Source organism: Lepidochelys kempii, chromosome 23 (assembly GCF_965140285.1).
Source record: "Lepidochelys kempii isolate rLepKem1 chromosome 23, rLepKem1.hap1, whole genome shotgun sequence".
NCBI lineage: Eukaryota > Metazoa > Chordata > Testudines > Cheloniidae > Lepidochelys > Lepidochelys kempii.
Genome location: NC_136402.1, coordinates 2,856,283 through 2,882,471, shown reverse-complemented (window position 1 = coordinate 2,882,471; position 26,189 = coordinate 2,856,283). Strand labels below are relative to the sequence as shown.

Genomic DNA, 26,189 nt, shown 5'->3' with positions numbered 1-26,189 from the left:
CCCCCACTCCCTCCACCTGCCACCTCCCCTCTCTACCCCTGAGCCCCTCTCTGCCTGGCCTCCGGCCCCCCACCCCCCCTCCCCCTTCTCCCCCTCTGATCCTTTGACCCCAGACGGGGGCCACGCCCCTTCTCCCCCGGCCCCTCCCGGCGGGCGCTGGGCACGCGGGGGTCTGAGGGCCACCAGCGAGCAGCATGGTGCAGTGGGCAGGGAGTCAGGACACCTGGGTTCTCACCCCAGCTCCAGGAGGGGGGCGGGGCCCAGTGGCTAGAGCAGGGTGGGGCTCTTGGGGGTCAAATGCATTCAACTCCCAGCTCCACTGTTGTCCCTCGTTGTGCCTCAGTTTCCCCCTCCATAGACCAGGAACAGTGATCCCAGCCCGACTTTGTCAAAGTGCTTGGAGATTTCTGGGGGACTCGGGCAAAGCGTTATTTATTATCGCTCCTTTTGGAATAATTAATTATCTCTCTTGACGGACCAATCGCGTGAGCTGTCAGCAGATCTCAAGGCACTTTACTGATTTGTTTGCTTACAAATCAACTGGATGGACCCTGGCACTCTCCAAAATCCACCCGTGCCCCTGAGTCACCAGGAGTATGGTCATTAGTTGCATCCGATGAAGTGAGCTGTAGCTCACGAAAGCTCATGCTCAAATAAATTGGTTAGTCTCTAAGGTGCCACAAGTCCTCCTTTTCTTTTTGCTTTATATAGGTATCCTTCCCGCTCTCTGAGCCCCTGTGACTCTGGCCTGCTAAGCAGTGACCCCTCTGGGTTGCCTTGTGCTGCACGGATCCTACATTCTGTCTAGGGGGCCCTCTGGGCTCACACAACGCTCTTGACGGTTCAAATCAGGAAATAAAAGCTAGAGAACGTTATCGTTCCCCAGATCACACACTGCTTCACTGCGCACACACGCACACACACGCTCGCCCGGCGCTGAGCACCACAGCGTCAGTCTGCGGGAAAACGCTGAGGTATGGATGTCCAAGAGAGGTTGGCATTGGATATTTCCACCCGAAATCCCCAGGACGACTTTGAGCTGCTGCAGAGAGTTGGCGGAGGGACCTATGGGGAAGTTTATAAGGTAACGCTGAGGACCCGCTGCGATCGCTTTCCTGCAGACCCCGCTCTGCTGCACGTTGCAGGGCTTGGGTCAGAGCCTCCGTGCCCTGCACCTGGTCAGTAACACTCTCATCAGCTGCTCTTATTCAGAGTGGCTGCAGCATGAAACTAAATAAGATTGGTACATTTTCTAGCCCCTGGCATAATGCTCAGTGCAGGGCCGTGGGGAGAGTCAGGCCCCTTGGGCAGGACCCTGATGGTGATTATCGGGGGAGGGCGGGGGGCCAACATGGTATTTGCGATAGCTTCATTGTGAGCTTCGTGCTCCGGGATCTGGCAGGGCGAACGCCTTGAGCTCGGGAGGGGGAAGAGCAAAGAAGATTTAGGATCTGCACCTGCTAGAATGAAAGTATCGCCATGACAGTGGGCGATGCAGCCCATAGCACAAGGAGAGCAATGCGGTTTTGCACCCAGCTCCGAAGAGCCAAGCCTGTTTTAGTTATTTGGTGCAGCTGCTTTTCGCTATCAGTTATTCTCAGCAGCTAGGAGTCGGAGGCAGGTCTGGGGTGAGTTAGTCGACCGACCCCGCTCATGTAGGCTGCTTTGCAAGTCCCAGCCTGAGCTATTGCAGCTAAATCTGCACGCCCAGGGCACGATGGAGCAAAGATACAGAAGGGTGTGAGGTTCTTCTGAGGGAAGTGTCTTTACAAGGGGAAGGTCACTGGCACCAGTTCTCTCCTTGCTCCCACTGGTGAAAAGCAGGAGTGAGTTAATGAGCCAGCTCCCCAGCTGGGGTACATGAGCAGCGCCAGAGGCTGTGGCCCTGCGTTATCCCTTGAGCCGGGTTCCCTCTTTCCCTGCACCTCGCACCATCATTGACACCAATGCAGAGCGGGAGTGAAATGCCACCAGCTGAGCAGGGGGCAGTTTGCACCCCTCTGTCTACCCTGGGGTTCAGCATGATGGGGCAGGCTCCCAGGGCAGAGCGCTGGTGGCAAGGAGGTCAGAACCAGGTCCAGGGACTGCACTGTAGAAAATGTGGGTTTGGTTTAAAATTTAACCACATTCGACAGAACAATAGCTGGTGGGGCGTGATTTTCAAATATGAAAGTAAGCTAAAATGTGGGCACCTCTGGGGTGGGACGTGGCAGCTGTGTTCTACAGGGATCCCTGCTGCACCACTGAAATGCAGCCACCTCTGGGGTGGAACATGTTTATAGAGGGATTGCTCACCCAGTCAAAAGAAATACAGCCACCGCTGCAGCGGGGCATGGCAGCACTTCATACAGGCATTGCTCACCCAGCACTGAAATGCAGCCCCCTCTGGGGTAGAGCAGGGCCGCTGCGTCTACAGGCATTGCGCACCCAGCACTGAAATGCAGCCCCCTCTGGGGTAGAGCAGGGCCGCTGCGTCTACAGGCATTGCGCACCCAGCACTGAAATGCAGCCCCCTCTGGGGTAGAGCAGGGCCGCTGCGTCTACAGGCATTGCGCACCCAGCTGGATAGTCACTAAGGCAGAGATACATGGAGGCAGCGTCAGAGCTGACCCGGGGAAGGCCCCTGCCTGGACAATGGGGAGGGGGATGGGAGCAGAGAGCAAAGCCACGGGGCAGGTAAAGATATAAAGGGGCAGGAGTGGCCTGGGCCCCAAAATGAGTCAGGGGCCAAGGGGCGCGGTGGGGAGGGTGGTAGCCAGGCTGCTGCGGGCCAGGCAGGCGGGGGCTGTCACTAGCCCAGGCCAGAGGCGAGCGCGGCCCGGAAGCTGCTTTGAGCAGCGGGCGGGTGGAGGCGGGAGAGCGGGGGCAGCAGAGGGCGGCCTGCACCTCCCGTGTGACAGCAGCCCCATGCAGCCAGAGCGCACCCAGGAGCCCTGCTCCCAGCACGCCCTGCTGCACGGCTGGGCTGGGGTGTGGCGGAGGGCAGCAGCCTCGGGAGGCTGTCCTGGATGGGCAGCGGCAAAACAGGGGGCACCGGGGCCGGTGGAGCCAGTCTGGGCAGGCCGGTGCTCTCAGGGGCCCCGTTTGTGTCTGATTCTGTGGGTCACCCCCTGGCCCCTGCTGCTGTGCCCACGCAATGGGGATGCCTCCCGCTGCTAGCCCCACATGGCAGGATGCAGCAAAGCAGCTTCCCCCTGGTAGGCGTAGGGCTGGGCTGGGGGTGGGGGTTCAGCTCCCTGGAGCCTGGCTATTAGGGCTAAGAGCTCTCCCCACGACAGCTCTGCCGGTGCCCCACACTCCTGACCCACAGTCCCCTGCTGTCCTAGCCCGGGCTCCCCCCCAGCTCTGCCGGTGCCCCACACTCCTGACCCACAGTCCCCTGCTGTCCTAGCCCTCGGCTCCCCCCAGCTCTGCCGGTGCCCCACACTCCTGACCCACAGTCCCCTGCTGTCCTAGCCCGGGGCTCCCCACCCCCACCCCAGCTCTGCTGGTGCCCCTCACTCCTGACCTGCAGCCCTGGGCTTCCCCAGCTCTGCCAATGCCTCTAAATCCCATCCCCCAAACTCCCCTCCTCTCCCAGCCCTGGGCTCCCCCGCCCCAGCTCTGCCGGAGCCCCTCACGCCCTGCAGCCCCTCTCCCGACCCAGTATCCCAGTTTGCATTACTGCACGGAGCCTTCCTGCAGCCCCCACGCTCCTCGCGGTGAACGTGCAGGGCCCTGCAGCGCCTGTTTGCAGCCGGCGCCCACACTGCACGCTGCAGCCGCCCGAGGGGAACTCCCGGCCACCTTTCCTGGCGGTGCGGGCGTTCAGGCGGCTCAGAGCTGTGCCCGGCCCTGGCTCAGCCCAGGCCCTCTGGGGGAGCTCTGGGTGCCCGTTCTGCATCCCTGGACCCTATTCCTCCCCAGAGCAGGTGGCAGATTCCCCCACCTCAGCGCTGGAACGCCCCCTCCACAAGCAGGGTGGGGGAGTTCAGTCTTCAGGGCCCGGGCAGCCTGAAGGGGGGTGGTCAGTGGTGGGGGCTGGGCTGGTTCCTGGCTAGGATCCACCCAACTCCTGGCACAGAGGGGCGGGCTGCCTTCTTGCCCGAAGGCCTGGCGTGTAGCGAGCTTGCTGGGTCTTGGCGTGCTTGGCCATATCTGCGCCCCCACTGGCCAGCCCCCACCTTGGCCGAGAAGCCAAGGGATAGGATGGGCCATGGAGACACAACCCCTCCCCACCACCACCGGCGGGTGCCCTGCCTCTGCCCACTTGGGCTACAGGCATGCGTGGGAGGCACTCAGTTCTCAGGAGGTTTCAGCTGGGGCCAGGTCATGTGGAAACAGGCCCTGGGGGGCTGAGGTGGGGGCATGCTGGGGCGCGCCGGGCCTTAGACAGCGGCTGTCGGGCAGGGAGGGGACAGGGCAGGTACTGAGCACGTGAGGCTGTTGGGGGCAGATCGTGTGTGCCTGGGGTGTCACGGCAGGTAGTGGCTGGATGCCCCCCTGCGCCTGTGTAATATGGGGGGAGCCCACTGGGTCGCTCCTGCTGGGGTCGCACAAGTGCCCTGGGGACCTCTGGGCTGCCCTCTTGGGTGCTGGATCTCTTGTCCTTGGGTGCGTCTCGCCTGGGCAGGTGGCTGGCATGGGTCGTTCGCCCACCGGCAGGAGCGAGGCCCCAACATGGCTGGCTTCCCGGGTTTGCGATTCAGCTCCCAGCTATCTTCGAGACAGCACTGACTTCCTGAGGAAACTACAATCCATCCTGGCCACTATGGATGTAGAAGCCCTCCACACAAAGATGGACTACAAGCCGTCAGGAACAGTATCCCCGATAATGTCACGGCAAACCTGGTGGCTGAACTTTGTGACTTTGCCCTTACCCACAACTATTTCACATTGGGGGACAATGTATACCTTCAAATCAGTGGCACTGCTATGGGTACCCGCATGGCCCCACAGTATGCCAACATTTTTATGGCTGACTTAGAACAACGCTTCCTCAGCTCTCGTCCCCTAACGCCCCTACTCTACTTGCGCCACATTGATGACATCTTCATCATCTGGACCCATGGAAAAGAAACCCTTGAGGAATTCCACCATGATTTCAACAATTTCCATCCCACCATCAACCTCAGCCTGGACCAGTCCACACAAGAGATCCACTTCCTGGACACTACCGTGCTAATAAGCGATGGTCACATAAACACCACCCTATACCGGAAACCTACTGACCGCTATGACTACCCACATGCCTCCAGCTTTCATCCAGACCACACCACACGGTCCATTGTCTACAGCCAAGCTCCACAATACAACTGCATTTGCTCCAACCCCTCAGACAGAGACAAATGCCTACAAGATCTCTATCAAGCGTTCTTACAACTGCAATACCCACCTGCTGAAGTGAAGAAACAGATTGACAGAGCCAGAAGAGTACCCAGAAGTCACCTACAACAGGACAGGCCCAACAAAGGAAATAACAGAACGCCACTAGCCATCTCCTTCAGTCCCCAACTAAAACCTCTCCAACGCATCATCAAGGATCTACAACCTATCCTGAAGGACGACCCAACACTCTCACAAATCTTGGGAGACAGGCCAGTCCTTGCCTACAGACAGCCCCCCAACCTGAAGCAAATACTCACCAGCAGCCACATACCACACAACAGAACCACTAACCCAGGAACCTATCCTTGCAACAAAGCCCGTTGCCAACTGTGCCCACATATCTATTCAGGGGGCACCATCATAGGGCCTAATCACATCAGCCACGCTATCAGAGGCTCACACATCTACCAATGTGATATCTACCATCATGTGCCAACAATGCCCCTCTGCCATGTACATTGGCCAAACTGGACAGTCTCTACGTAAAAGAATAAATGGACACAAATCAGACGTCAAGAATTGTAACATTCAAAAACCAGTCGGAGAACACTTCAATCTCTTTGGTCACTCGATTACAGACCGAAAAGTGGCAATTCTTCAACAAAAAAACTTCAAAAACAGACTCCAAGGAGAGACTGCTGAATTGGAATTAATCTGCCAACTGGATACAATTAACTTAGGCTTGAATAGAGACTGGGAGTGGATGGGTCATTACACAAAGTAAAACTATTTTCCCACGTTTATTTCCCCTCCTACTGTTCTTGTAAAGTGCTGGAAACGGCCCACCTTGATTATCATTACAAAAGGTCCCCCCTCTCCCCGCAGCTCTCCTGCTGGTAATAGCTCACCTTTCCTGGTCACTCTCCTTACAGTGTGTAGGGTAACACCCGTTGTTTCATGTTCTCTGTGTATATAAATCTCCCCCCTGTATTTTCCACTGCGTGCATCCGATGAAGTGAGCTGTAGCTCACGAAAGCTCATGCTCTAATAAATGTGTTAGTCCCTAAGGTGCCACAAGTCCTCCTGTTCTTTTTACAACCTCGCTGTGCGGGAGGGCAGGGCCACCCATGCTGGGCCGTTCAGGGCCTGGCCATGCCCAGGATCTCGCCCTCCCGACACTGGCCTCCGGGGGATCAGGGCAGCGGCTGCCCTCCTGCTCCTGAGGAGTTTCCTGCAGGAAACCCGGCTGCTGCCCAGAGAGCGACAGGGCCGGAGGAGCCCTTCCCCCACTGGCCACCCGCCCGCCCGGGGTGTGTGCAGAGAGAGAGAGACTCTGTGGGCCATGCACACGCACAGACAGACATACAGACACACACAGACATACAGACACACGCACTGCATGGGCCACACACACACCCAGAGACATACAGACACACACGGACACACTGCATGGGAGATACACACACACTCTGCATGAGCGACGCACACACACGGGCCCAGAGCCCTTCCCCCACAGACCACCAGGCTGGGTGGTGGTTGTGCACACACACACACACACACACACACACACACACACACACACGCGCAGAGTGTTTCCCCTGCGGGTTGTCTAGACACACCCACAGACACCCACAGCCAGGCAGAGAGAGAGAGGCACACAGGGGAGCCAGCAGTCAGACAGACTCACAAGCCAGGAGAGACATGAGTTCACCCTCAACACCCACCCCCTCTCCCACCCACTGATACGCTCGTTTCAACACCTCCCTTCACATCCTTGCTCGAAGGCTCCCTGCCCTGTTCACACCCACACGGGCTGAAGATTCAGCACACAGCCGGGGCCGGCCCCTGGCGGAGGAGCAGGAAAGGGGTGGAGGAAGGTTGGCCCAGTTCTCAGGAGACCCTGGTTCAATTCTCTCCTCTGCCACAGGCTCCCTGTGTGACCCTGGGCAAGTGACTTAGCTGCTCTGTGCCTCAGTTTCCCCCATCTGCCCTCTGGGGATAACAGCCCTGCCTCATGGGGGCTTGTGAGGATCAGCGCTCAGGCATGGCTGTTCTGGGGGGCTGTAGAAGGACCATGGCTAGATGGACGTTGGACGAGCGCATGCCCAGAACACACCCGCTCGCTGCAAGCGGGCACATGCCAACTGAGGCCCAGATGCTGAGCAGCAGCGTCTGGCTGCTCCCTCTGCCTCCCTGGCTGCTGCATCCGCCTGGCATCCCTAGGCCTGGCCAGGTTGGGGTGGGGTGGGGAGAGCTCTCCCAGCCCGAGCCGGAGCGGGGCTGCAGTTAGACTGGGGCTGCGCTGCTCACTTCGGCAGGCCCAGCTCTACCCCTCGCAGGTGGGAGAGGTGTGCTGGCAAAAGCCCCAAGCAGTTACTCTATTAATAATATGATTTATTAGGTGTGTTACCGTCGTGTCTAGGCACCCCAGGCCACCCTTGTGCCGGGCGCTGTGCAAACACAGAACAAAAATCTAAGACGAGAGACCCCAGGTGGAGAGAGACAGACGGGGACCCAAGGGAACAGAGAACGGCTGATTTCGCTTGGGGCGGGGGGTGGAATGAGGTCTGCCCGCACAAAGCCCAGTTTTGTTGGTATGCGCTGGGTCTGGGCACCGGGCTCTGAGGGTGGAGGTGGCCTTGGCTCTGTTTATAGCCTGTTCCCCTACAGGAGTCGCTGTGGTGGGGCGAGGGAGAGCTGTGTCCACACTGGGAGCGCTGGGCCAGGCCGGGGTACGGCCTTGTCCCAGCCTGGCGAGAGTTGTGTAGTGCCGACGGGAATAGGTACCCTGGTCTAAGCCCCATTATGCCGGGAGAGCTGTGTCCGCACTCGGAGCGCTGGGCTAGGCTGGGGTACGGCTTTGTCCTGACCTGGCGAGGGTTGTGTAGTGCCGGACGGGAATAGGTACCCTGGTCTAAGCCCCGTTATGCCGGGAGAGCTGTGTCCGCACTCGGAGCGCTGGGCTAGGCTGGGGTACGGCTTTGTCCTGACCTGGCGAGGGTTGTGTAGTGCCGGACGGGAATAGGTACCCTGGTCTAAGCCCCGTTATGCCGGGAGAGCTGTGTCCGCACTCGGAGCGCTGGGCTAGGCTGGGGTACGGCTTTGTCCTGACCTGGCGAGGGTTGTGTAGTGCCGGACGGGAATAGGTACCCTGGTCTAAGCCCCGTTATGCTGGGAGAGCTGTGTCCGCACTCGGAGCGCTGGGCTAGGCTGGGGTACGGCTTTGTCCTGACCTGGCGAGGGTTGTGTAGTGCCGGACGGGAATAGGTACCCTGGTCTAAGCCCCGTTATGCTGGGAGAGCTGTGTCCGCACTCGGAGCGCTGGGCTAGGCTGGGGTACGGCTTTGTCCTGACCTGGCGAGGGTTGTGTAGTGCCGGACGGGAATAGGTACCCTGGTCTAAGCCCCGTTATGCCGGGAGAGCTGTGTCCGCACTCGGAGCGCTGGGCTAGGCTGGGGTACGGCTTTGTCCTGACCTGGCGAGGGTTGTGTAGTGCCGGACGGGAATAGGTACCCTGGTCTAAGCCCCGTTATGCCGGGAGAGCTGTGTCCGCACTCGGAGCGCTGGGCTAGGCTGGGGTACGGCTTTGTCCTGACCTGGCGAGGGTTGTGTAGTACCGACGGGAATAGGTACCCTGGTCTAAGCCCCGTTATGCCGGGAGAGCTGTGTCCGCACTGGGAGCGCTGGGCCAGGCCGGGGTATGGCTTTGTCCCGACCTGGCGAGGGTTGTGTAGTGCCGACGGGAATAGGTACCCTGGTTTAAGCCCCGTTATGCCGGGAGAGCTGTGTCCGCACTGGGAGCGCTGGGCCAGGCCAGGGTATGGCTTTGTCCCGACCTGGCGAGGGTTGTGTAGTGCCGACGGGAATAGGTACCCTGGTCTAAGCCCCCTTACGCTGGGAGAGCTGTGTCCACACTGGGAGTGCTTTTCTGGTGGAGTGCGTATGCCAGGGTGGATACTGCACTCCTAGGGTAGCCCCGGCCCCTTTATGTCGGCCACGCGGGTGGGCAGGGGGGTTAATGCCATGCGGCTTTCTAGTGTAGACGGGCCCTAGGTCCTGCAAGGCTGGGGTCGTGCAGTGCCTGGCACAACGGGGCCCAGCTCCTGCTCCAAGGAGCTCCCCACCCAGGCCCCAGCCGGCTGGGCAACTGCTGGTCCCAGGCTAGGCACATCTGTGTTGGTCGGGTGAGGAGCAGGGCGCTGGCATGTGGGCGTCCCACGGAAGGAAGGGTGGCTTGTTACCCAGGGGACTCTCCCTCTGACGCACACCCTGGCCAAGGGGGATGCCCTGTAGGAGCGGCCAAGAGGAGACGAGACCAACCGGCCTCGTTCTACCCGTGGGCCTTAGGCTGGGCTGGCTGCCGAGCCGCACTGGCTTTGAACCACTGCCCTGCGGTGATGTGCTCCGTGGCTGATCCCCCAGTAGACCCCCCGGGCCCTCGTCCTCCCCCCTACCTCGTCAACGGCTCAGTAAAAATAAAAAGCAGAAGTGGCAAGTTGTTTGCTCTGAGCGAGGAGAGGTGGCAGCCCCCACCTCCCGGGGGGGGAATAGCCAGGGCCCTGCGGTGAAGGGGGGAGGGGTAGTACGGTCAGGATTGGGCCCAGCTACGAGATTGCTTCTGGTGAGCTCAGCTGGCTGACGTGGGACTGACGGTGTCCCCAGAAATACCCCTGCCTCCGTGTGATGGCAGAATTGGGGGGGCTCACACCCAGCCCCATGGATGGGGGGCTGTGTGTGCATGGGGGCTCCCACTGCTGTGCCCTGAGAGGACCCTGCCCCCAGCTGAGAGCCGAAGGCCTCGTTCGCTGCGCTCTAAGGGGCTCAGTTTCGGATCCCGGCTGTAGTTCAAATCAGAGACACTGTGGGGTGGTTCCCACCGGAGCAGGTGGGGGCGGTGGTCTGTGAGCTGCTGCCTGGCCTGCTAGGGGCTCAGCCCGGGGTGCCCCCCCACGGGCACCGGAAACAAGGCAGGGGCATCACATCAGACCCTCCCAGGCTGGCGTGACACCGGGCAGAATTTGAGCGAGTGGCCTTGGGACCGAGCGGGGTCTCCCCGCCACTCAGATATGGCTCCCTCCCTGCTCAGAACGCCCACTTGTGCTGGTAGCCACAGGCACAGGTGGGGCAGGGCAGGCGTGACTGGAGGAGGGGGCGTTGGGCAACCCCCCACCAGGGCAGGATCCGGCCCGGTGCTTGGCAGCCTCCTGGGGGCTCAGTGGCACGGCATCCCGGGCTGCCCCGCGCGACAGGTCCGAGGCCGCAGCTGGGTCTTGGGTTTGCTTTGGCCACTCGGTCCCGTCTCCTAAGGGAGGCGAAGGGTTCCCTCCTTCTGCGGCCGCTCTCCATCCCTGTTGTACTGCTGGGGAAACTGAGGCACGGAGCAGGGAAGGGACTCGCACCAGGCAGCACAGCATTTCAGTGGCAGAGCTGGGAGTGGAACCCAGGAGTCCTGACCCTCCCCTCTGCCCCCCCCCCCCCCAACCACTAGACTCTGCTCCCCTCCTAGAGCCAGGATAGAACCCAGGAGTCCTGGCTCTCGGCCTTCTTCGCTAATCATAAGGCTATATTCCTTCCCCCAAATCAGGAGGCGAACCCAGGCACCCCGACTCCCTGATCTAACCGCTAGACCCCGCTCCTTCCCGGGAACCCAGGAGTCCTGTCTGTAGTTCCCTCCTAGGTTAAAGTAGATGCATCTGTGTGTCTGTGGCTGTTGGGGAGAACATACGGTGGTTGTTGTCGAGAAATAGCTTGTGATTTTCTTACTGGTGGGGCGGAACCCCCGGACCATAACTACAACCCATCCTGCATGGGCTAGGGGAGGGCATCAGTGTAGGCTGCCATAGTCCCTGGTACCAGCCACTATGGGGTGGATTTATGGGTAGGAGCATCCTATGGTCCCCATCCCCATGGTGTCATGGCGCTGCGCAAACACTTCCCCCCACCTCCGGGAGCCAGGGGAAGATGATCATCCCCATGTCACAGATGGGGGAAACTGAGGCACACCACAATGACGTGACCTGCCCCAGCATCTGCGGGGAGTCCGTGGCAGAGCCAGTAACAGAACCTAGATCTCCTGGGTTCCAGCTCAGGGCTTCAGCCACAGAGCCTATGTTGTGCTGCAACTCCACAATGGGCAGAGTTAAGGCTGTACATTATTGTATATGGTTTGTATGACGGTAGCACCTAGGAGCCCCAGCCATGGACAAGGACTGCATAGCGCTAGGCGCTGTACGTTTTTATTGCCATTAGGTGTATTGCTGTAGGGTTACGCGGTAGGGTTATTCTGAGGCATGTGCTGGTATCTGCTATCTCCATAGTGCCGCTCCTCCAAAAGGATCCCAAAGCACCTTACAGGTACATACCTTACATACAGTGAGCAGTTCACCCGGTGCTGAGATGCAGCCACCTCTGGGGTGGAACACAGGGGCTGGTTATACAGGGATCCCTTGCCCAATGCTGAGATGCAGCCACCTCTGGGGTGGGGCACAGGGGCTGGTTAACGGCCACACAGCACTACAGTTCAGGACCCTCTGCCGGCCAGGCAGATCCCCGTTGCGACGGGCGTTTCCCCCCTGACCGTCCCTTTATGTTGCTGCAGGCGAAGAACAAAGGCACTGGCGACCTGGCTGCCATAAAGATTGTGAAGATGGAGTCAGGTGAGGGAAGGCGGGCTCCACTGCGGGAGAGGGTCCCCAGCCGACCGCTGCTAGGGCTGGGTGTAACCAGAGATCTGTCTGACCCTCTGGAGCCTCTTCTGTCTGACCCCCTGGAGTCCTGTCATCTGTCTGACCCCCCTGGAGTCCTGTCATCTGCCTGACCCGACCCCCTGGAGCCTCATCTGTCTGTCTGCCTGTCTGACCCCCCTGGAGCCTCGTCTGACCCCCCTGGAGCCTCGTCTGTCTGTCTGTCTGCCTGTCTGACCTCCCTGGAGCCTCGTCTATCTGACCCCCATGGAGCCTCGTCTGTCTGTCTGACCCCCATGGAGCCTCGTCTGACCCCCCTGGAGCCTCGTCTGTCTGTCTGTCTGCCTGTCTGACCCCCCTGGAGCCTCGTCTATCTGACCCCCATGGAGCCTCGACTGTCTGTCTGACCCCCATGGAGCCTCGTCTGTCTGTCCCCTAGATCCCAGCCTGTCTGTGTCTCTCTGTGGTCTCCAGCCCTGCAGTAGCTGAGCGCGACACCCTTTCAGATCCGTTCTCCGGCCCTGAGGGTTCAGTAGAATCTGAGCTGGCCCCAGGCTGCTCCTGGCGGCGTGGGGCAGATGTTCTGCCCCCTGTGGGGCTGGCACAGGGCGGACTGGCAGGCCTGTGGCCCTGCACCCTGTATCAGGGAGGGGGGCGAACGCCCCCTTGGCAAGGCCACCGCTCACAGACGCCCTCCACCGAGCCCAGCCCCCCTGGGTACTGCCCGATGGGGAGCTCCTGGCAAGCAGCAGCTGCAGCTGGCGGGAGGGGGGCTGCCAGCAAGCGAGTTACTGTAACAGCAGCCAGCAACATCCTTCCCTGCTTCCTCCTCCCGCCCCCCACCGCGGCGGTCACACTTGGCTCCCCAGCGCAGGGCACGGGGTGGGGAGGGGACGGCCCAGTCCCCAGCCGGGCTGGTGCGCCCCGAGGCCTGGGCTGGATCCCGTGCTCCCCCTTGCCCACTGGCGGGGCCGTCTGTATCTGGGGCGAGCGCCCCCTTCCGCAGTACGTTGGGGGGCCCGGGAGCTTTAACGCCCCCTCAGGCTGCGGGGGAGGGTGTTTGCTGGGGATCATGGCGGGGGTGGGGGGAAATCAGGGCGTCTCCACCAGCCCAGGCCTGCTAGGCATCGGGGTCAGCACTGACTACAAGGGAAGACTGCCCCCCGCCGAGCCCCCCACCCCGGTCCCCGCAGCCCAGCGCCCCCCTGCCGAGCCCCCCGCCCCGCTCCCCGCAGCCCAGCGCCCCCCTGCCGAGCCCCCCGCCCCGCTCCCCGCAGCCCAGCGCCTCCCGCCGAGCCCCCCACCCCGGTCCCCGCAGCCCAGCGCCCCCCGCCGAGCCCCCCGCCCCCCGCAGCCCAGCGCCCCCCGCCGAGCCCCCCACCCCGGTCCCCGCAGCCCAGCGCCCCCCTGCCGAGCCCCCCGCCCCGCTCCCCGCAGCCCAGCGCCTCCCGCCGAGCCCCCCACCCCGGTCCCCGCAGCCCAGCGCCCCCCTGCCGAGCCCCCCGCCCCGCTCCCTGCAGCCCAGCGCCCCCCTGCCGAGCCCCCCGCAGCCCAGCGCCCCCCTGCCGAGCCCCCCGCCCCGCTCCCCGCAGCCCAGCGCCCCCCGCCGAGCCCCCCGCCCCGCTCCCCGCAGCCCAGCGCCCCCCTGCCGAGCCCCCCGCCCCGCTCCCCGCAGCCCAGCGCCCCCCGCTGAGCCCCCCGCCCCGCTCCCCGCAGCCCAGCGCCCCCCACCGAGCCCCCTGCAGCCCAGCGCCCCCCACCGAGCCCCCCGCCCCGCTCCCCGCAGCCCAGCGCCCCCCTGCCGAGCCCCCCGCCCCGCCCCCCGCAGCCCAGCGCCCCCTAGTGCCGCACTACAGGTACTAACAGCTGCTGTTGCTCCCCAGATGAGGACTGCACTGCGATCCAGCAGGAGATCCTCATCGTGAAGACCTGCCAGCACCATAATATCGTGGCCTATTACGGGAGCTACATGCGGTGAGAGATCCTACCCCATCTCTCCCCACTGCCCTCCAGCTGCCCCATCTCTCCCCACTGCCCTCCAGCTGCCCCATCTCTCCCCACTGCCCCCCAGCTGCCCCATCTCTCCCCACTGCCCCCCAGCTGCCCCATCTCTCCCCACTGCCCCATCTCTCCCCACTGCCCCCCAGCTGCCCCATTTCTCCCCGGCTTCCCCTCCCCCATCTCTCCCTGGCGCCCTCCCCCAGCCCTCACTCCCTCTCCCCATCTGGAGCCCCTCCCCCCACACTGCTTCCCCTCCTTTTCAGCCCTTCCTGCCTCTGGAGTCACCAGGAGGGTCCTGGGGCAGGTGCATCGTCCCCGTCCCCACCCCCAGGTCCTTGTGGTGGGTTGCGGGAGCCCCTTGGCCCAGGACATGAAGGCCCTGCCCCCACTGCCCTCCCGCCCCTCCTCCATTAACCCCCCCCGCTCTGTGGCCCGGTAGGTTGAACAAGCTGTGGATCTGCATGGAGTTCTGCGGGGCCGGATCTCTGCAGGACATTTACCACGGTAAGGTGGCACCAGGCGGGTACTGCACCACACCCTCATGGGACCAGCAAACTGCTCCCAGCAGTGCCCCCAGCACAGTGCGGTGGGAGAACTGGGCACCGAAGCCTCATCCCCTGTCCAGCCAGGTCCTGCCAGCCAGGCCGCTCCGTGCCCGTCGATAGCCCTGTCTGCGCCCGGGCCCTGCAGAACCAGCCCTGCCAGCTAGAACAGTACAATTATTCCTGTTGCACAGAAGGAAACTGAGGCACAGAAATGGGACAGGTCTTACCCAGCTCCCACAGTGAGTCATGGCAGACTTAGGAATAGAACCCAGGAGCCCTGGCTCCCAGCCCCCCTCCTCTAACCACTAGACCCCACTGCCCTCCCAGGGCCAGGAGAGAACCCAGGAGCCCTGGCTCCCAGCCCCCCCCGCTCTAACCACTAGACCCCACTTCCCTCCCAGAGCCAGTGATAGGCCATCAGTCCTGCCTCCCTAACGCCCAGCCCTGTGCTCTAACCACCGAACCCTGCCTGTGCTCTCAGGTGAACGGCTGCTCTCAAAGTCTGTAGCTTGTGCTCTGGGCTGCGTGGAAAAGGAAGTGAGTCCCGCGCTGCCGTCTCAGACAGGGGCAGCCTCCTGTGCAGGGGACACCAGCAGCTCCAAAATGCAGAAGCAAAAGCAGCTGAGATTGCTGCTGTGTGTGGTGGGAGGGGCAACGCCATGGTCTGGGCAGGGCCCGGCGCGACGGGGCCCTGATCTCGGTCGGGGTCCGGCGCGACGGGGCCCTGATCTCGGTCGGGGTCCGGGCTATCTCATGATACAGCTAATAAAAAAAAACACATCCATTTTCCATTGCAGTCACTGGCCCCCTGTCTGAGCAGCAAATTGCCTACGTCTGTAGAGAAACGTTGCAGGTGAGTTTGGGAAGCCCTTTCACGCTGGCCTCAAACCTGGGCAGCTCAGCTCTCTGGAGGGCATCTCAGAGGCCTTCCCACAGGTAGCCCCCTCTGGGATTGGACCATTAACCCTATCTTTAATCATCTAACAACGGTGACTCAGTGGAGGCCAGGCCAGGGCCACTCAGGCTGGACTAAACACCCCATTGTCGTTTGTGCTTTTAGGGTCTGTCTTATCTTCACACCCAAGGCAAGATCCACAGAGACATCAAGGTAAGGAGGTCAGGCCACGGGGCAGAGGGGGCTGGGACTGGCTCACTGACTCTGGGATGGAGAGCTGTAGAGAAAGCAGGGGCCAGAGGAGGACTGGCTGGGTCCGCTGGCCGGATGGGTGGATTGCGGGGCAGGTCGATAGACAACGCAGTGCTGGTGTACCTGTCTCGGTCCCAGGATACGAGAGAGGCCAGGCTGGGCAGTCAGTGCCTAGTAATGGACCAGCGGCTGTTGGCGAGAGACGAGCTTTCGAGCGCTGTGGTGGAGAGGACAGGCAGGTGGTGAGCGGGTTGGTAGACTGTGGTTGGAAGGAGGCTGGCTGGCGAGGGAGGTAGATGCCGAGGCTGCTGTGGTTCGGTGGCAGAGATGCAGGAGCCCGCTGGGCCAGACCAAGAGATGGGCTTTAACAGGTAGCAACTGAAGGAACCAAGCGTGGGCAAGGGGCGGCTCCGGGCAGCCCTTTCCTTAGGGATCTAGAGTGTGGCTCGTCAGGCCGTCCGGCCGGGGGATTCCAGACCTCCCGCAGGTGAAAAATCCACCGGGGGGAAGCCAGGCTGCAGGGACGTGCTCGGCTTAGCCCAGACCCAGTGTTTCAAATAGGAAACTGAAGCCCCCCCTGGGTTGTTCAAGGCCCCCCCCCCACACACACACTGCAGGGAGGGCTGAGAGCTGGGAGTGAAACTGACTATAAACAGAAAATGAAATTGACCAGGCAAGGGGCAGACTCCCAGGCTGGAGAGACGCCCACAAAACAAAGCATCAGCTAGAGACAGGACCTGGGATTGCTCAAATTCTCTCCCTTCGGTGCCCCTGGGAGCTCGGCCTGGGCCCTTGGATCAAAACCAATATACCGATAATGTAGGTCGTAGCATGTTATCGTCTGTCACCGGGGCTGGGGCATGCAGTAGTTCATACAATATCAGGGTTGGAAGGGACCTCAGGAGGTATCTAGTCCAACCTCCTGGACCAGTCCCCAATTTTTGCCCAAAATCCCTAAATGGCCCCCTCAAGGATTGAACTCACAACCCTGGGTTTAGCAGGCCAGTGCTCAAACCACTGAGCTCTCCCTCCCCCCGTTAGGCCATAGTGTGTTGATGCATGTCATCGGGCTGGGGCATGCGGGAGTTAGGCCATAGCGTGTTACCATATGTTACCAGGACGGTGCAGAGTGTTGCAGTTGTGCGGTAGTGTGTTACGGCATGTCACTGGGGCGTGTTGCGGTAGCGTGTTACGGCATGTCACTGGGGCGTGTTGCGGTAGCGTGTTACGGCATGTCACCGGGGCTGCGGTGTGTTGCAGTAGCATGTTATCATGTGTCACCAGGGCTGGGACATGTTGCTGTAGCATGTTACGGCATGTCCCTGCGGCTGGGGCGTGTGGCCATAGCCTGTTAGCATGTCAGCAGGGCTGAAGCGTGTGACAATAGTGTGTTCCCAGCCCTGTGTCATGGCCATCACTGAGCTGGGTCAGGCTGGGATTTGCCCTGTGGGGGCGGGGGGGATTCAGCAACCTGGGGGTGGCCGGCCCCCCCTGGAAATCGCAGCCTGGCCGAGTCAGTGCCAAATCTGCCTCCTCCAAGGGGTTAAACTATTTCTGCAGCCCCTGGGGACCTGCCCCATGCGCGGCCCCTGCCCCACGGCCACGGCCCCGGCCCCAGCCCCCTTCAGCCTCCTCTGTTCCTTCCCCCCATAGGGAGCCAACATCCTCATCAACGACAATGGGGAAGTGAAACTTGGTGAGTCACATCCCAGCTTGGCCCCTATAGGCTCTTCCCCAGGGCGGGAGGCCTCTGGGGCATGGCTATGGGACAGCTGGGAGATCTATGGGGCATGGTTAAGGGCAGTTGGGGGGATGCACTGGGGTAGGGGGCTGAGGGTCCCAGGGGGTGTGTGCCAGGATAGGCTGATGGGCATGGGGGACACAGGCTGGGTTTGGGGGGTGCAGTGTCTGATACCCACCCAAGGCCAATTGAAGCTTTTCCTCTCCTCCCCACAGCGGATTTTGGGATCTCAGCCCAGATCAGCGCCACCTTCGCCCGCAGGATGTCCTTCATCGGCACCCCCTACTGGTACCAGTGGGGCAGGCGTCCAACTTGGCTCAGCCCCAGCCAACTTGCATTGTCGGGGGTGGGGGGCTCACAGTGCCACTGAGGGGCCGATCTCCGGGCTGCGTGTGTCTGCCACGCGGGAGCAACGGGCATGGATTGTGTGTGTGTGTGGGGGGGCACAGTCTGTGTGTAGGGGGGGCGTGTAGCGCATCACCGGTGCGGCACCTCCTGCTGGTTGTCTTGGGGATTAGCTCGATTCCGGCCCGGAGCACCCTCTGCTGGCCAATATCTCACCTGCCTCAGGCCTCCCCCCGTGTCCCTCCCGGACTCCGGTGCCCTTTTACCTTGGCTTGCTGCCCCAGCAGCACCCCCCCACGCTCTCTAGGTCTCCCCTCCCAGAGGGGCCCCCGACGCTCTAAACCCACCTTGCCTCAGTGGCTACTGCCAGTCGTCATCCAGCCCTCCCGCTCAGTGGGGCGGACTGCAGTCTCATGGCCACTCACCATTGGCAAGGAGGTTGGACCAGCTGCCTCTGGCTAGCCCCGGGCCGCACCTCCCAGCCCCGGTACCTGCATAGGCTGTTGCCAGGCTGGAGCTCCCCAGCCCTGCTCCACTCCAGGGACCCTTTTCTCCCCAGCCGCCAGGACCCTCACCCTCCACCGCTAGAGAGAGACTGACTCAGCTCCTGGCTCACAGCCCTTCTATAGGGCCAGCTGTGGCCGGATTGGGGCGTGGCCCCAGCTGTGGCTGCTTCCCCAATCAGCCTTTCACAGGAGGGGGGGAACTGCCCCGCTACAGAGGGGCACAGTCTGTCTGTCTGTGTGGGGCGGGGAAGCACGGTGCGTGTCCCCCAGGTGTGAGTGTGTGTGTGTGTCCCCCAGGTGCACGCTCTGTGTGTGTGCGTGCCGGGCAGGCGTGAGGTCATCCGGCGGGGCCGGTTTAGGGGGCGGCTCCGGGCGAAGCAAGGGGGGAACACAATAGAAATGTCCCCCCGGGCCCCAGTGCCTCCATCAGGCCTGCCCCATCCCCAGACACCCACCCCGGCCTCACCTGGGGCCGTCCCCCCGCCCCCAGCCAGCCTGCCCACCTGCGTCCCTTCCCCACGCTCTCTTCCCGTGCCAGGATGGCCCCCGAGGTGGCAGCGGTGGAGCTGAAAGGCGGCTACAACGAGCTGTGCGACATCTGGTCCGTGGGCGTCACGGCGGTGGAGCTGGCCGAGTTGCAGCCCCCCATGTTCGATGTCCACCCCCTGCGGTGAGTGCCGGGTGCGGGGCCTGCCATGGGGGAGCCCCGCCCCTTCCCGGGTCCGAACCCGCCACCCGGGGGTCACACCGGGCCTGCGATGGCTGCAGGGCGCAGGGAGGGACTGGCGGGGGCAGAGCGGGGTGGCTGGCACCGGGGAGGATCAAGGCCCCGGCTGGGCAGAGCTGAGGGACCCAGGAGTCCGGGCGGCCGGGCCCCGGTTCTCGCCGGGAGTTGGCTTTGCAGGGGGCGAAGGCAGGAGGCTGCCGGAGGGAGCGAGCCGGCCCCCACCCTGCAGAGCCAGGCGGCTGCGCGGTTCCCGCCTTGCTCTGCACACAGGCTTGGGGTGGGGGCAGGGGCGGGGGTTGTCTAGGAAGCCCAGGTAAGATCAGAGCGCGCCCATCACTCGGTACCCCCACATGGCGTGGCGCCCACAGGCCGCCCTTTCATGCTGCATCTGGAGCCTACCCGCACCCAGGCCCCTTCCCACCCCACCCCGCGGGGCCCCTGGCTGGGGGGCACGGAAGCCGAATCCAAGCCAGAAACCAGCCTGGGGTGGAGCTTCTGGGGCATGGGGGGGAGGGGGAAGGGCGCACCGCATCCAATCTGTCTGTCCCTGATCCACCTCCCGTTCCTGATCTGCCCAGGGCCTCAGCGCATTGGAACGGGCCCATCTACCCGGCCTCCCGGCTCCAACGCTGGCTGTGTCTCCTACCCCTAGCAGCCTGCAGCACCCCCCCACCTGTCTCCTTCCTGACCCTGCCAGGAGCTGGGGCTCTGGAGCCTGCGAATGGCTGGCCCCCGCCCTGCAGCAGGGAGTCCTGCCAGTTAATGAACTCCCCACGCCCCCCTGCACCTGGGTCTGATGCCCCCTTGTGTCCCTGCAGGGTGCTGTTCCTGATGTCCAAGAGCGGCTACCAGTCACCAAAGCTAAAAGACAAGGCAAAGTGGTGAGTGGCCCTGGCCGCAGGACTGACCTGAGCCCCATTGCCTGCTGCCCTTTGTGACTCCCAGGGGCCAGATGTGGCCGAGGCCTGGCCCGCGTGGGGGGACCCCCTGGGGAGGGGCGGGAGCTGGTTAAAGTCAGGGAGGGGCGGCCCCCTGCCACGGGTGGGAGCTGCCGGGCTGGTCCCGGTTCCGGGGTCCTGGGATCAGATTCTGCTGGGGCTTGGTGGGTTGCGGGGGAGGCTGGGAGCCAGGACTCCTGGGTTCTATCCTAGCTCTGGGAAGGGAGTGCGGTCTACGGGTTAGAGTGGGGGTTGTGTGGGAGCCAGGACTCCTGGGTTCTCTCCCTGGCTCTGCCACGGCTTTGCTGTGTGACCTGAGTCAGGTTGGGTCCCCTCGCTGGGCCTCAGTTTCCCCTCTGTAAAGGCGGGGGCTGGCCCCATCCCTGGGCCTGGCCTCCCTGCCCAAGGCCTTCAGCTTCCCAGTTGTGTCCCCCCCCAGGACTCCGGCCTTTCACAACTTCGTGAAGGTGACGCTGACCAAGAACCCCAAGAAGCGGCCGGGTGCCACCAAGATGCTGAGCGTGAGTAGGGAGTGGGCGGGGGCAGGCCGTGCCCAGGGGGGCTGCCCGTCTCGGCGTGCGCCGGCAGCCGGCCCAGCCAGTCCCCCGGGCAGGCGGCTTGCCCGGCCCATGGCCGGCTGCCCCCCAACCTCACCCCCGCCCCCGTCCCTCCCTCCCCAGCACCAGTTTGTGGCCCAGCCTGGCCTGAGCCGGAGCCTGACGCTGGAGTTGCTGGAGAAGCTGCGTAACCCGGACAAGCTGCCCCGCTGCTGTGAGCCGGAGGAGGAAGAGGCCGAGGTGAGATTCCCGGGGGCTGCGGGGGGGGCTGTGGGGGGGGGCACACGGCTCCCAGCTGGACCTGCCCCCCGGCCTGCCCCCGCCATGCTCAGAGACCGAGAGGGGGTGTGGGACCGTGGGGCCGTGCTGGCGGGACCCCCCCCCGACTTAACCCCCCCTGTCTTCCCAGCGGCCACCCCCGGTGCCCCAGCGGATCCACTCCACACACCGGCACACCCGCGCCGAGCGCAGTAACTCCGACATCAACCGTACGTCCCCCCGCCCCCCGCTGGGACCCCCGCCCTGCCCCTCCCCGCAGAACCCTTTCCTTGGTGGGACCCCCCCCGCTGGGACCCCCCCCCGCTCCTCCCCCTGCTGTACCCTTTCCCCTGCCGGGCCCCCCCCGCAGAACCCTTTCCTTGGTGGGACCCCCCCGCTGGGACCCCCGCCCTGCCCCTCCCCGCAGAACCCTTTCCTTGGTGGGACCCCCCCGCTGGGACCCCCCCCCGCTGGGACCCCCCCCCGCTGGGACCCCCCTCCTGCTCCTCCCCCTGCTGTACCCTTTCCCCTGCCAGCCCCCCCCCGCCATGCCCCTCCCCGCAGAACCCTTTCCTTGGTGGGACCCCCCCGGGACCCCCACCCTGCCCCTCCCCCGCAGTACCCTTTCCTTGGTGGGACCCCCCCGGGACCCCCACCCTGCCCCTCCCCCTGCTGTACCCTTTCCCCTGCTGGGACCACCCCCACCCCCGCTGGGACCCCTGCTGTGCCCCTTCCCCTGCTGTGCCCTTTCCCCTGCCGGGACCCCCCTGCTGGGACCCCTGCCCTTCCCCCTGCCATGCACCCCCCAGCCCAGAGCCCACTGTGCCCCCTGCCTGTTCCCCTCGCTGCCGGGACCCCACCATGCCCTTCCCAGCATTGCGGGGTGCTCTGGGCTGCCAGGTGGGGTGGCCAGGCAGGGTCCCGCTGGCAGGCGCATGGGGGTGGGGGAGCTGGATGCCGGGAGCCGCCCCCGCTCACCCGTGGTTCCGTGTCACGAGCCGGCGCCACGCGTCCGGTCTCAGCGGCCTCTCGTTCCAGTGCATCCCATCAAGATCCGGACCCGCTGGAAGGAGCCGACGCCTCCTTGCCACGTGGTAGGTGCTGCCCGTGTCCCCCGCCCCCTGGCCTGTGGCTCCCCCCCGCACCAGCCCCTCCAGCCGGCACTCCGGGGGAAGCTCCGGTAGCTGGCACCGGCAGTGTGGCTGTTATCCTCCGCCAGGCCATCCGTCGCGGCTCCTCCCACCCACCAGGGCCCCCCCGCCAGCCGCCCTTCCGCCCCATGCCCTGACTCGGCAGCCCCCGGGGCTGGGCATGGCTGGGAACACGGCGCCGGGGGCAGGGTGCCCGGGGTCTGAGCTGAATGGCCCGGCGTGGGCAGAGGGATACACCTGCTGGGGGGCCGGGCTGATGTGAATCCCGGCCCTCACCCTGCTTCTCCCGTCTCCCCACGGCCAGGAGATCTGCCTAGACCTCAGCTACGCCAGCAGCAGCAGCGCCCCTGGCTCCATGGGCAGTGCCAGGTAACGGCCCCGGGCCCCATGGGGGGGGTGGACCAGCCCTGGGGCCTTGCTGGGGGGGGGTGGGGTTGGACCAAGGGAACTTTGCTACAGGGCAGGGGGTAAGAAGAGACAGCTCTGGGGCGCCCGTAGAGGGGAGTAGGGGGACAGGCTGGGCCAGGAGCCCTGCTGGGGAGTGTGGGTCAGATGGGCCGGCCCAGGGGCCCCACTGGGGGAGGGGGAGAGAGGGGCCGGCCCAGGAGCCCCACTGGAGGGAATGGGGAAGACGGGCTGCTCCAGAGGTCCCGCTGGGGGTGGGCGGAGAGGGGCCGGCCCAGGGGCCCCGCTGGGGGAGGGGGAGAGAGAGGCCGGCCCAGGGGCCCCACTGGAGGGAATGGGGAAGACGGGCTGCTCCAGAGGTCCCGCTGGGGGTGGGCGGAGAGGGGCCGGCCCAGGGGCCCCGCTGGGGGAGGGGGCAGGGAAGAGACGGGCCGGCCCAGCCCAGGGGCCCGTTCCAGGCTGCTGCTCCAGCTGGCCCTGGGGCCCTGTCCCGGCGCCAGCCATTGGCCACACTCTGACTCAGGCTCCGGCTCCTTCACAGGGTCAATGTGTCGGACTCAGACAACGACTACGACGACGTGGACATGTAGGTGCCTCCCCCACCCCTGGGGCTCGTCCAGCTGCAGGGACCCCTCCCCCCCAAGGGGGCTCAGCTGGCCGTGGCACGGGGACTCCCCAAGGCTTTTGGGAGTACAGAACTGTGATGGGTTCGGTCACAGAGACCCCCTTGGACTGTCACCTGACGTGCTGGAGTTACCTCTGAGTCTGTTTTCGCTGCCAGCTTGGGACTCCAGAAGCCTGCCTTGTTGAGCCAGATACGCCAGCCTGCTGCAACACAGACCCAGGTCTGGTCCATGCCCTCAAAACTTCAGATTTAACTGAAAACCACACAGGCAACCCAGACACCCAATGGGATCCAAACCCCAAATAAATCCATTTTACGCTGTATAAAGCTTATACAGGGTAAACTCATAAAGTATCCGCCCTCTATAACACTGATAGAGAGACATGCCCAGCTGTTGGCTCCCCCAGGGATTAATAACTTACTCTGGGTTCATTAATAAACAAAAGTGATTTTATTAAGTACAAAAAGTAGGATTTAAGTGGTTTCAAGTAATAACAGACAGAACAAAGTAAGTCACCAAACAAAATAAAACAAAACACGCAAGTCTAAACCTAATACATTAAGAAACTGATTACAGGTAACATCTCACCGTCAAAGATGATCCAATAAGCTTCTTTCACAGACTAGACTCCTTCCTAGTCTGGGCCCATCCTTGCCCTGGTATAGGTCTTGTTAGTTCCCGCTCAGTTGGTAACTAGGGGTTTTCTTACGACTGGCAGCCTTATTTGTTCTCTTCCACCCCCTTTTATAGCTTTGGCGCAAGGTGGGAATCTTATGTCTCTCTGGGTCCCCACCCCTCCTACATGGAAAAGCACCAGGTTTAAGATGGATTCCACCATTCTTGGCAGCTTTTGGGAGGACAGAACCATCCTAGCCTGGGCTGCACCGCGTGTAGCCTTGGCTGCCATGGGGCTGGGCTTCGGCCCCTCTGCAGCCAGCGGCTTTGCCCTGTCCCACCATTGCCCCCTGACCCCCCGTGGCCCTACCCCCATCTCCCTGCAGCTGGCGGCTTTGCCCCCCACCCCCACAGGATCCCACATGGGGTCGGGTCAGTGGTTCATGATCTCTCTCTTTCCCCCTCGGGTCCCGTCATGCAGCCCCAGCAGCTGTGACCCGGCCAGGTACGTGCCCCCCCTGCCCGGCATCAGGCTCTGGGGGGTGGGGCTGGGGGCTCTGTTGCCTGTCCTGGCTCACAGGGCAGCGCATGGCCCGGGCCGAGTGCCCCTGGGCTGGCACTGCCCGATGCCCTGCAAGCCGCCGCCAGAGACATGAGGGTCTGGGGGCATGTGGGTAGTGGGGGGCCCAGGGTCATGCCCAGTTCTGGGGGTTGGGGGATGCCCAGTTCTGGGGGGTTGGGGGGGCTCCTAGGAGGGTGAGGAGGGACCCCAGCAGGTGGGGCCTGACCCCCCCAGCACAGTGGGCTTCTGGCCAGGGCATGGGGCTGGGGGTCCCTGGGGGTCTGGGGGATCCCTGTACCAAGCGTGGTGGGGGGGGCAGTCTTGGGTCAATTGTCTGGGCTGTGGCGTGGGGGGGATTCCCGGGGGGCGACCCATGCTGACTGCTCTGTTCTGCCCCCAGGCCCACGCTACCACCAGACACCGACGTGCCACCCCCCCTGCCCCCCCAAGGTGAGTGCCCACTGGGCGGCGCTGAGGGGGGAGGCTGCGTAGCATATGCCAGGGCTGAAGCAATGGGAAGCTTGTCAGGTTCCCCCATCTGACCCACCCCCCCCAGCCAGCCCGGTGCTCCCCCATGTCAGACCCTTGGGCCCAGCCAGCCTGTAGCCCTCCCGTCTGACCCACCCAGCAGCCAGCCCGGTGCTCCCCCATGTCAGACCCTTGGGCCCAGCCAGCCCGTAGCCCTCCCGTCTGACCCACCCCCCAGCCAGCCCGGTGCTCCCCCATGTCAGACCCTTGGGCCCCAGCCAGCCCGTAGCCCTCCCGTCTGACCCACCCCCCAGCCAGCCCGGTGCTCCCCCATGTCAGACCCTTGGGCCCAGCCAGCCCATAGCCCTCCCCATCTGACCCACCCCCCAGCCAGCCCATAACTTCTTTTATTACCTTGCTGGTTACTCGGAAATCCAAACAACACAGTTCCCTTGAAGCGATCCAGCCTTGGGCCTCCATCCAGGTACCCATGCCAAATATGCTGCTTTCTGGGAAAATCTTATTTCGTTGTATAAAAGACCAGGTTCTGCCAATCCCAAGGGATCGGACACGTCACCTCCCAGGTTAATGAGTATTCCAGATCTTACCCAGATACACACGACAGCCGATTCTTATTAACTACACTAAATGTCATTAAGAAAACAGCAGAGAGAGAGAGAGAGAGAGAGAGTAGGGTTAAAAGACCACTGGACAGACAGACAGGAGTTCAATGCATTGAGGTGCAGAGATGGGGAGCTCTGTAGCCGCAGCGAGTTCTTTCCGAACGAGTTCATAGGTCACCGGCCAATGTCCAAATCTCATATTCAGGGCGTACCAGCATAACTGGGCCCTCAGTCTTGTGACTCAAACTTCCCCTGGAAAAGCCGAAGCAGGTGACAGAATCAGGGACCCAAGGATCTCTTATACAATTTCATGTCCTTTGACAAGGTGGGGTTCCTCGGGAGCTAAGGGTAATCAGGATGGCTTTGGAGCAGGTCATCGCTGCCGGGTACTTAGCTGTAGAATTAACATAGGACCATTTGCAAAAAGAAAAGGAGGACTTGTGGCACCTTAGAGACTAACCAATTTATTAGAGCATAAGCTTTCGTGAGCTACAGCTCACTTCTTCAGATGCATATCGTGGAAATATGATCCACGATATGCATCTGAAGAAGTGAGCTGTAGCTCACGAAAGCTTATGCTCTAATAAATTGGTTAGTCTCTAAGGTGCCACAAGTCCTCCTTTTCTTTTTGCGAATACAGACTAACACGGCTGTTACTCTGAAACCTGTCATAGGACCATTTGCTTGTTCCTCCCCCATTCCCAGCGCACTTCAAAGAGAGATGAATACTGAGATCTCCTGGGGTTACAATTCATTTAAATGCTAGGATCTTCTTTCCACCGCTGAATGATCAGACTACAGCATAGACAGGGACTGTTGACTACGTTGTGGCCCCTACTCATATGTAACTGCACAAAAAACACAATCGTTACCTCCCCGCGTGTCTTTTGAGGGTTATTTATTTTTGCAGGATGTTTAACCCTTTCTGGCCATGCGTCACACCCCCGCATCAGACCCACCTGTCCCAACTCTGAGATAGCGCGT

The 26,189-nt window shown here is 62.7% G+C and overlaps 1 protein-coding gene across 1 annotated transcript; it reads left to right on the top strand.

Annotated features, from left to right (window-relative positions):
* Positions 1 to 890: 890 nt before the first annotated feature.
* MAP4K1 (mitogen-activated protein kinase kinase kinase kinase 1) lies at positions 891 to 24,656 on the top strand. Its single transcript, XM_078850353.1, has 18 exons — positions 891 to 1,084; positions 11,906 to 11,963; positions 13,874 to 13,964; positions 14,431 to 14,495; positions 15,334 to 15,389; positions 15,597 to 15,644; positions 17,337 to 17,379; positions 17,640 to 17,712; positions 18,814 to 18,945; positions 19,821 to 19,883; positions 20,380 to 20,461; positions 20,621 to 20,737; positions 20,907 to 20,985; positions 21,794 to 21,849; positions 22,211 to 22,275; positions 22,853 to 22,897; positions 24,034 to 24,057; positions 24,515 to 24,656. Exons 1-18 carry the CDS (start codon positions 977 to 979, stop codon positions 24,654 to 24,656), a joined length of 1,347 nt encoding a protein of 448 aa, XP_078706479.1. The 5' UTR covers positions 891 to 976.
* Positions 24,657 to 26,189: the final 1,533 nt, after the last annotated feature.

What these genes read in the sequence shown, in the direction of transcription:
- MAP4K1 (XM_078850353.1), top strand. Translation starts at nt 977, where the DNA reads ATGGATGTCCAAGAGAGGTTGGCATTGGATATTTCCACCCGAAATCCC. An exon ending in TCTGTAGAGAAACGTTGCAG is followed by an intron (nt 15,390 to 15,596) that starts GTGAGTTTGGGA and finishes TTGTGCTTTTAG; the next exon opens with GGTCTGTCTTATCTTCACAC. An exon ending in CGGAGGAGGAAGAGGCCGAG is followed by an intron (nt 20,738 to 20,906) that starts GTGAGATTCCCG and finishes CTGTCTTCCCAG; the next exon opens with CGGCCACCCCCGGTGCCCCA.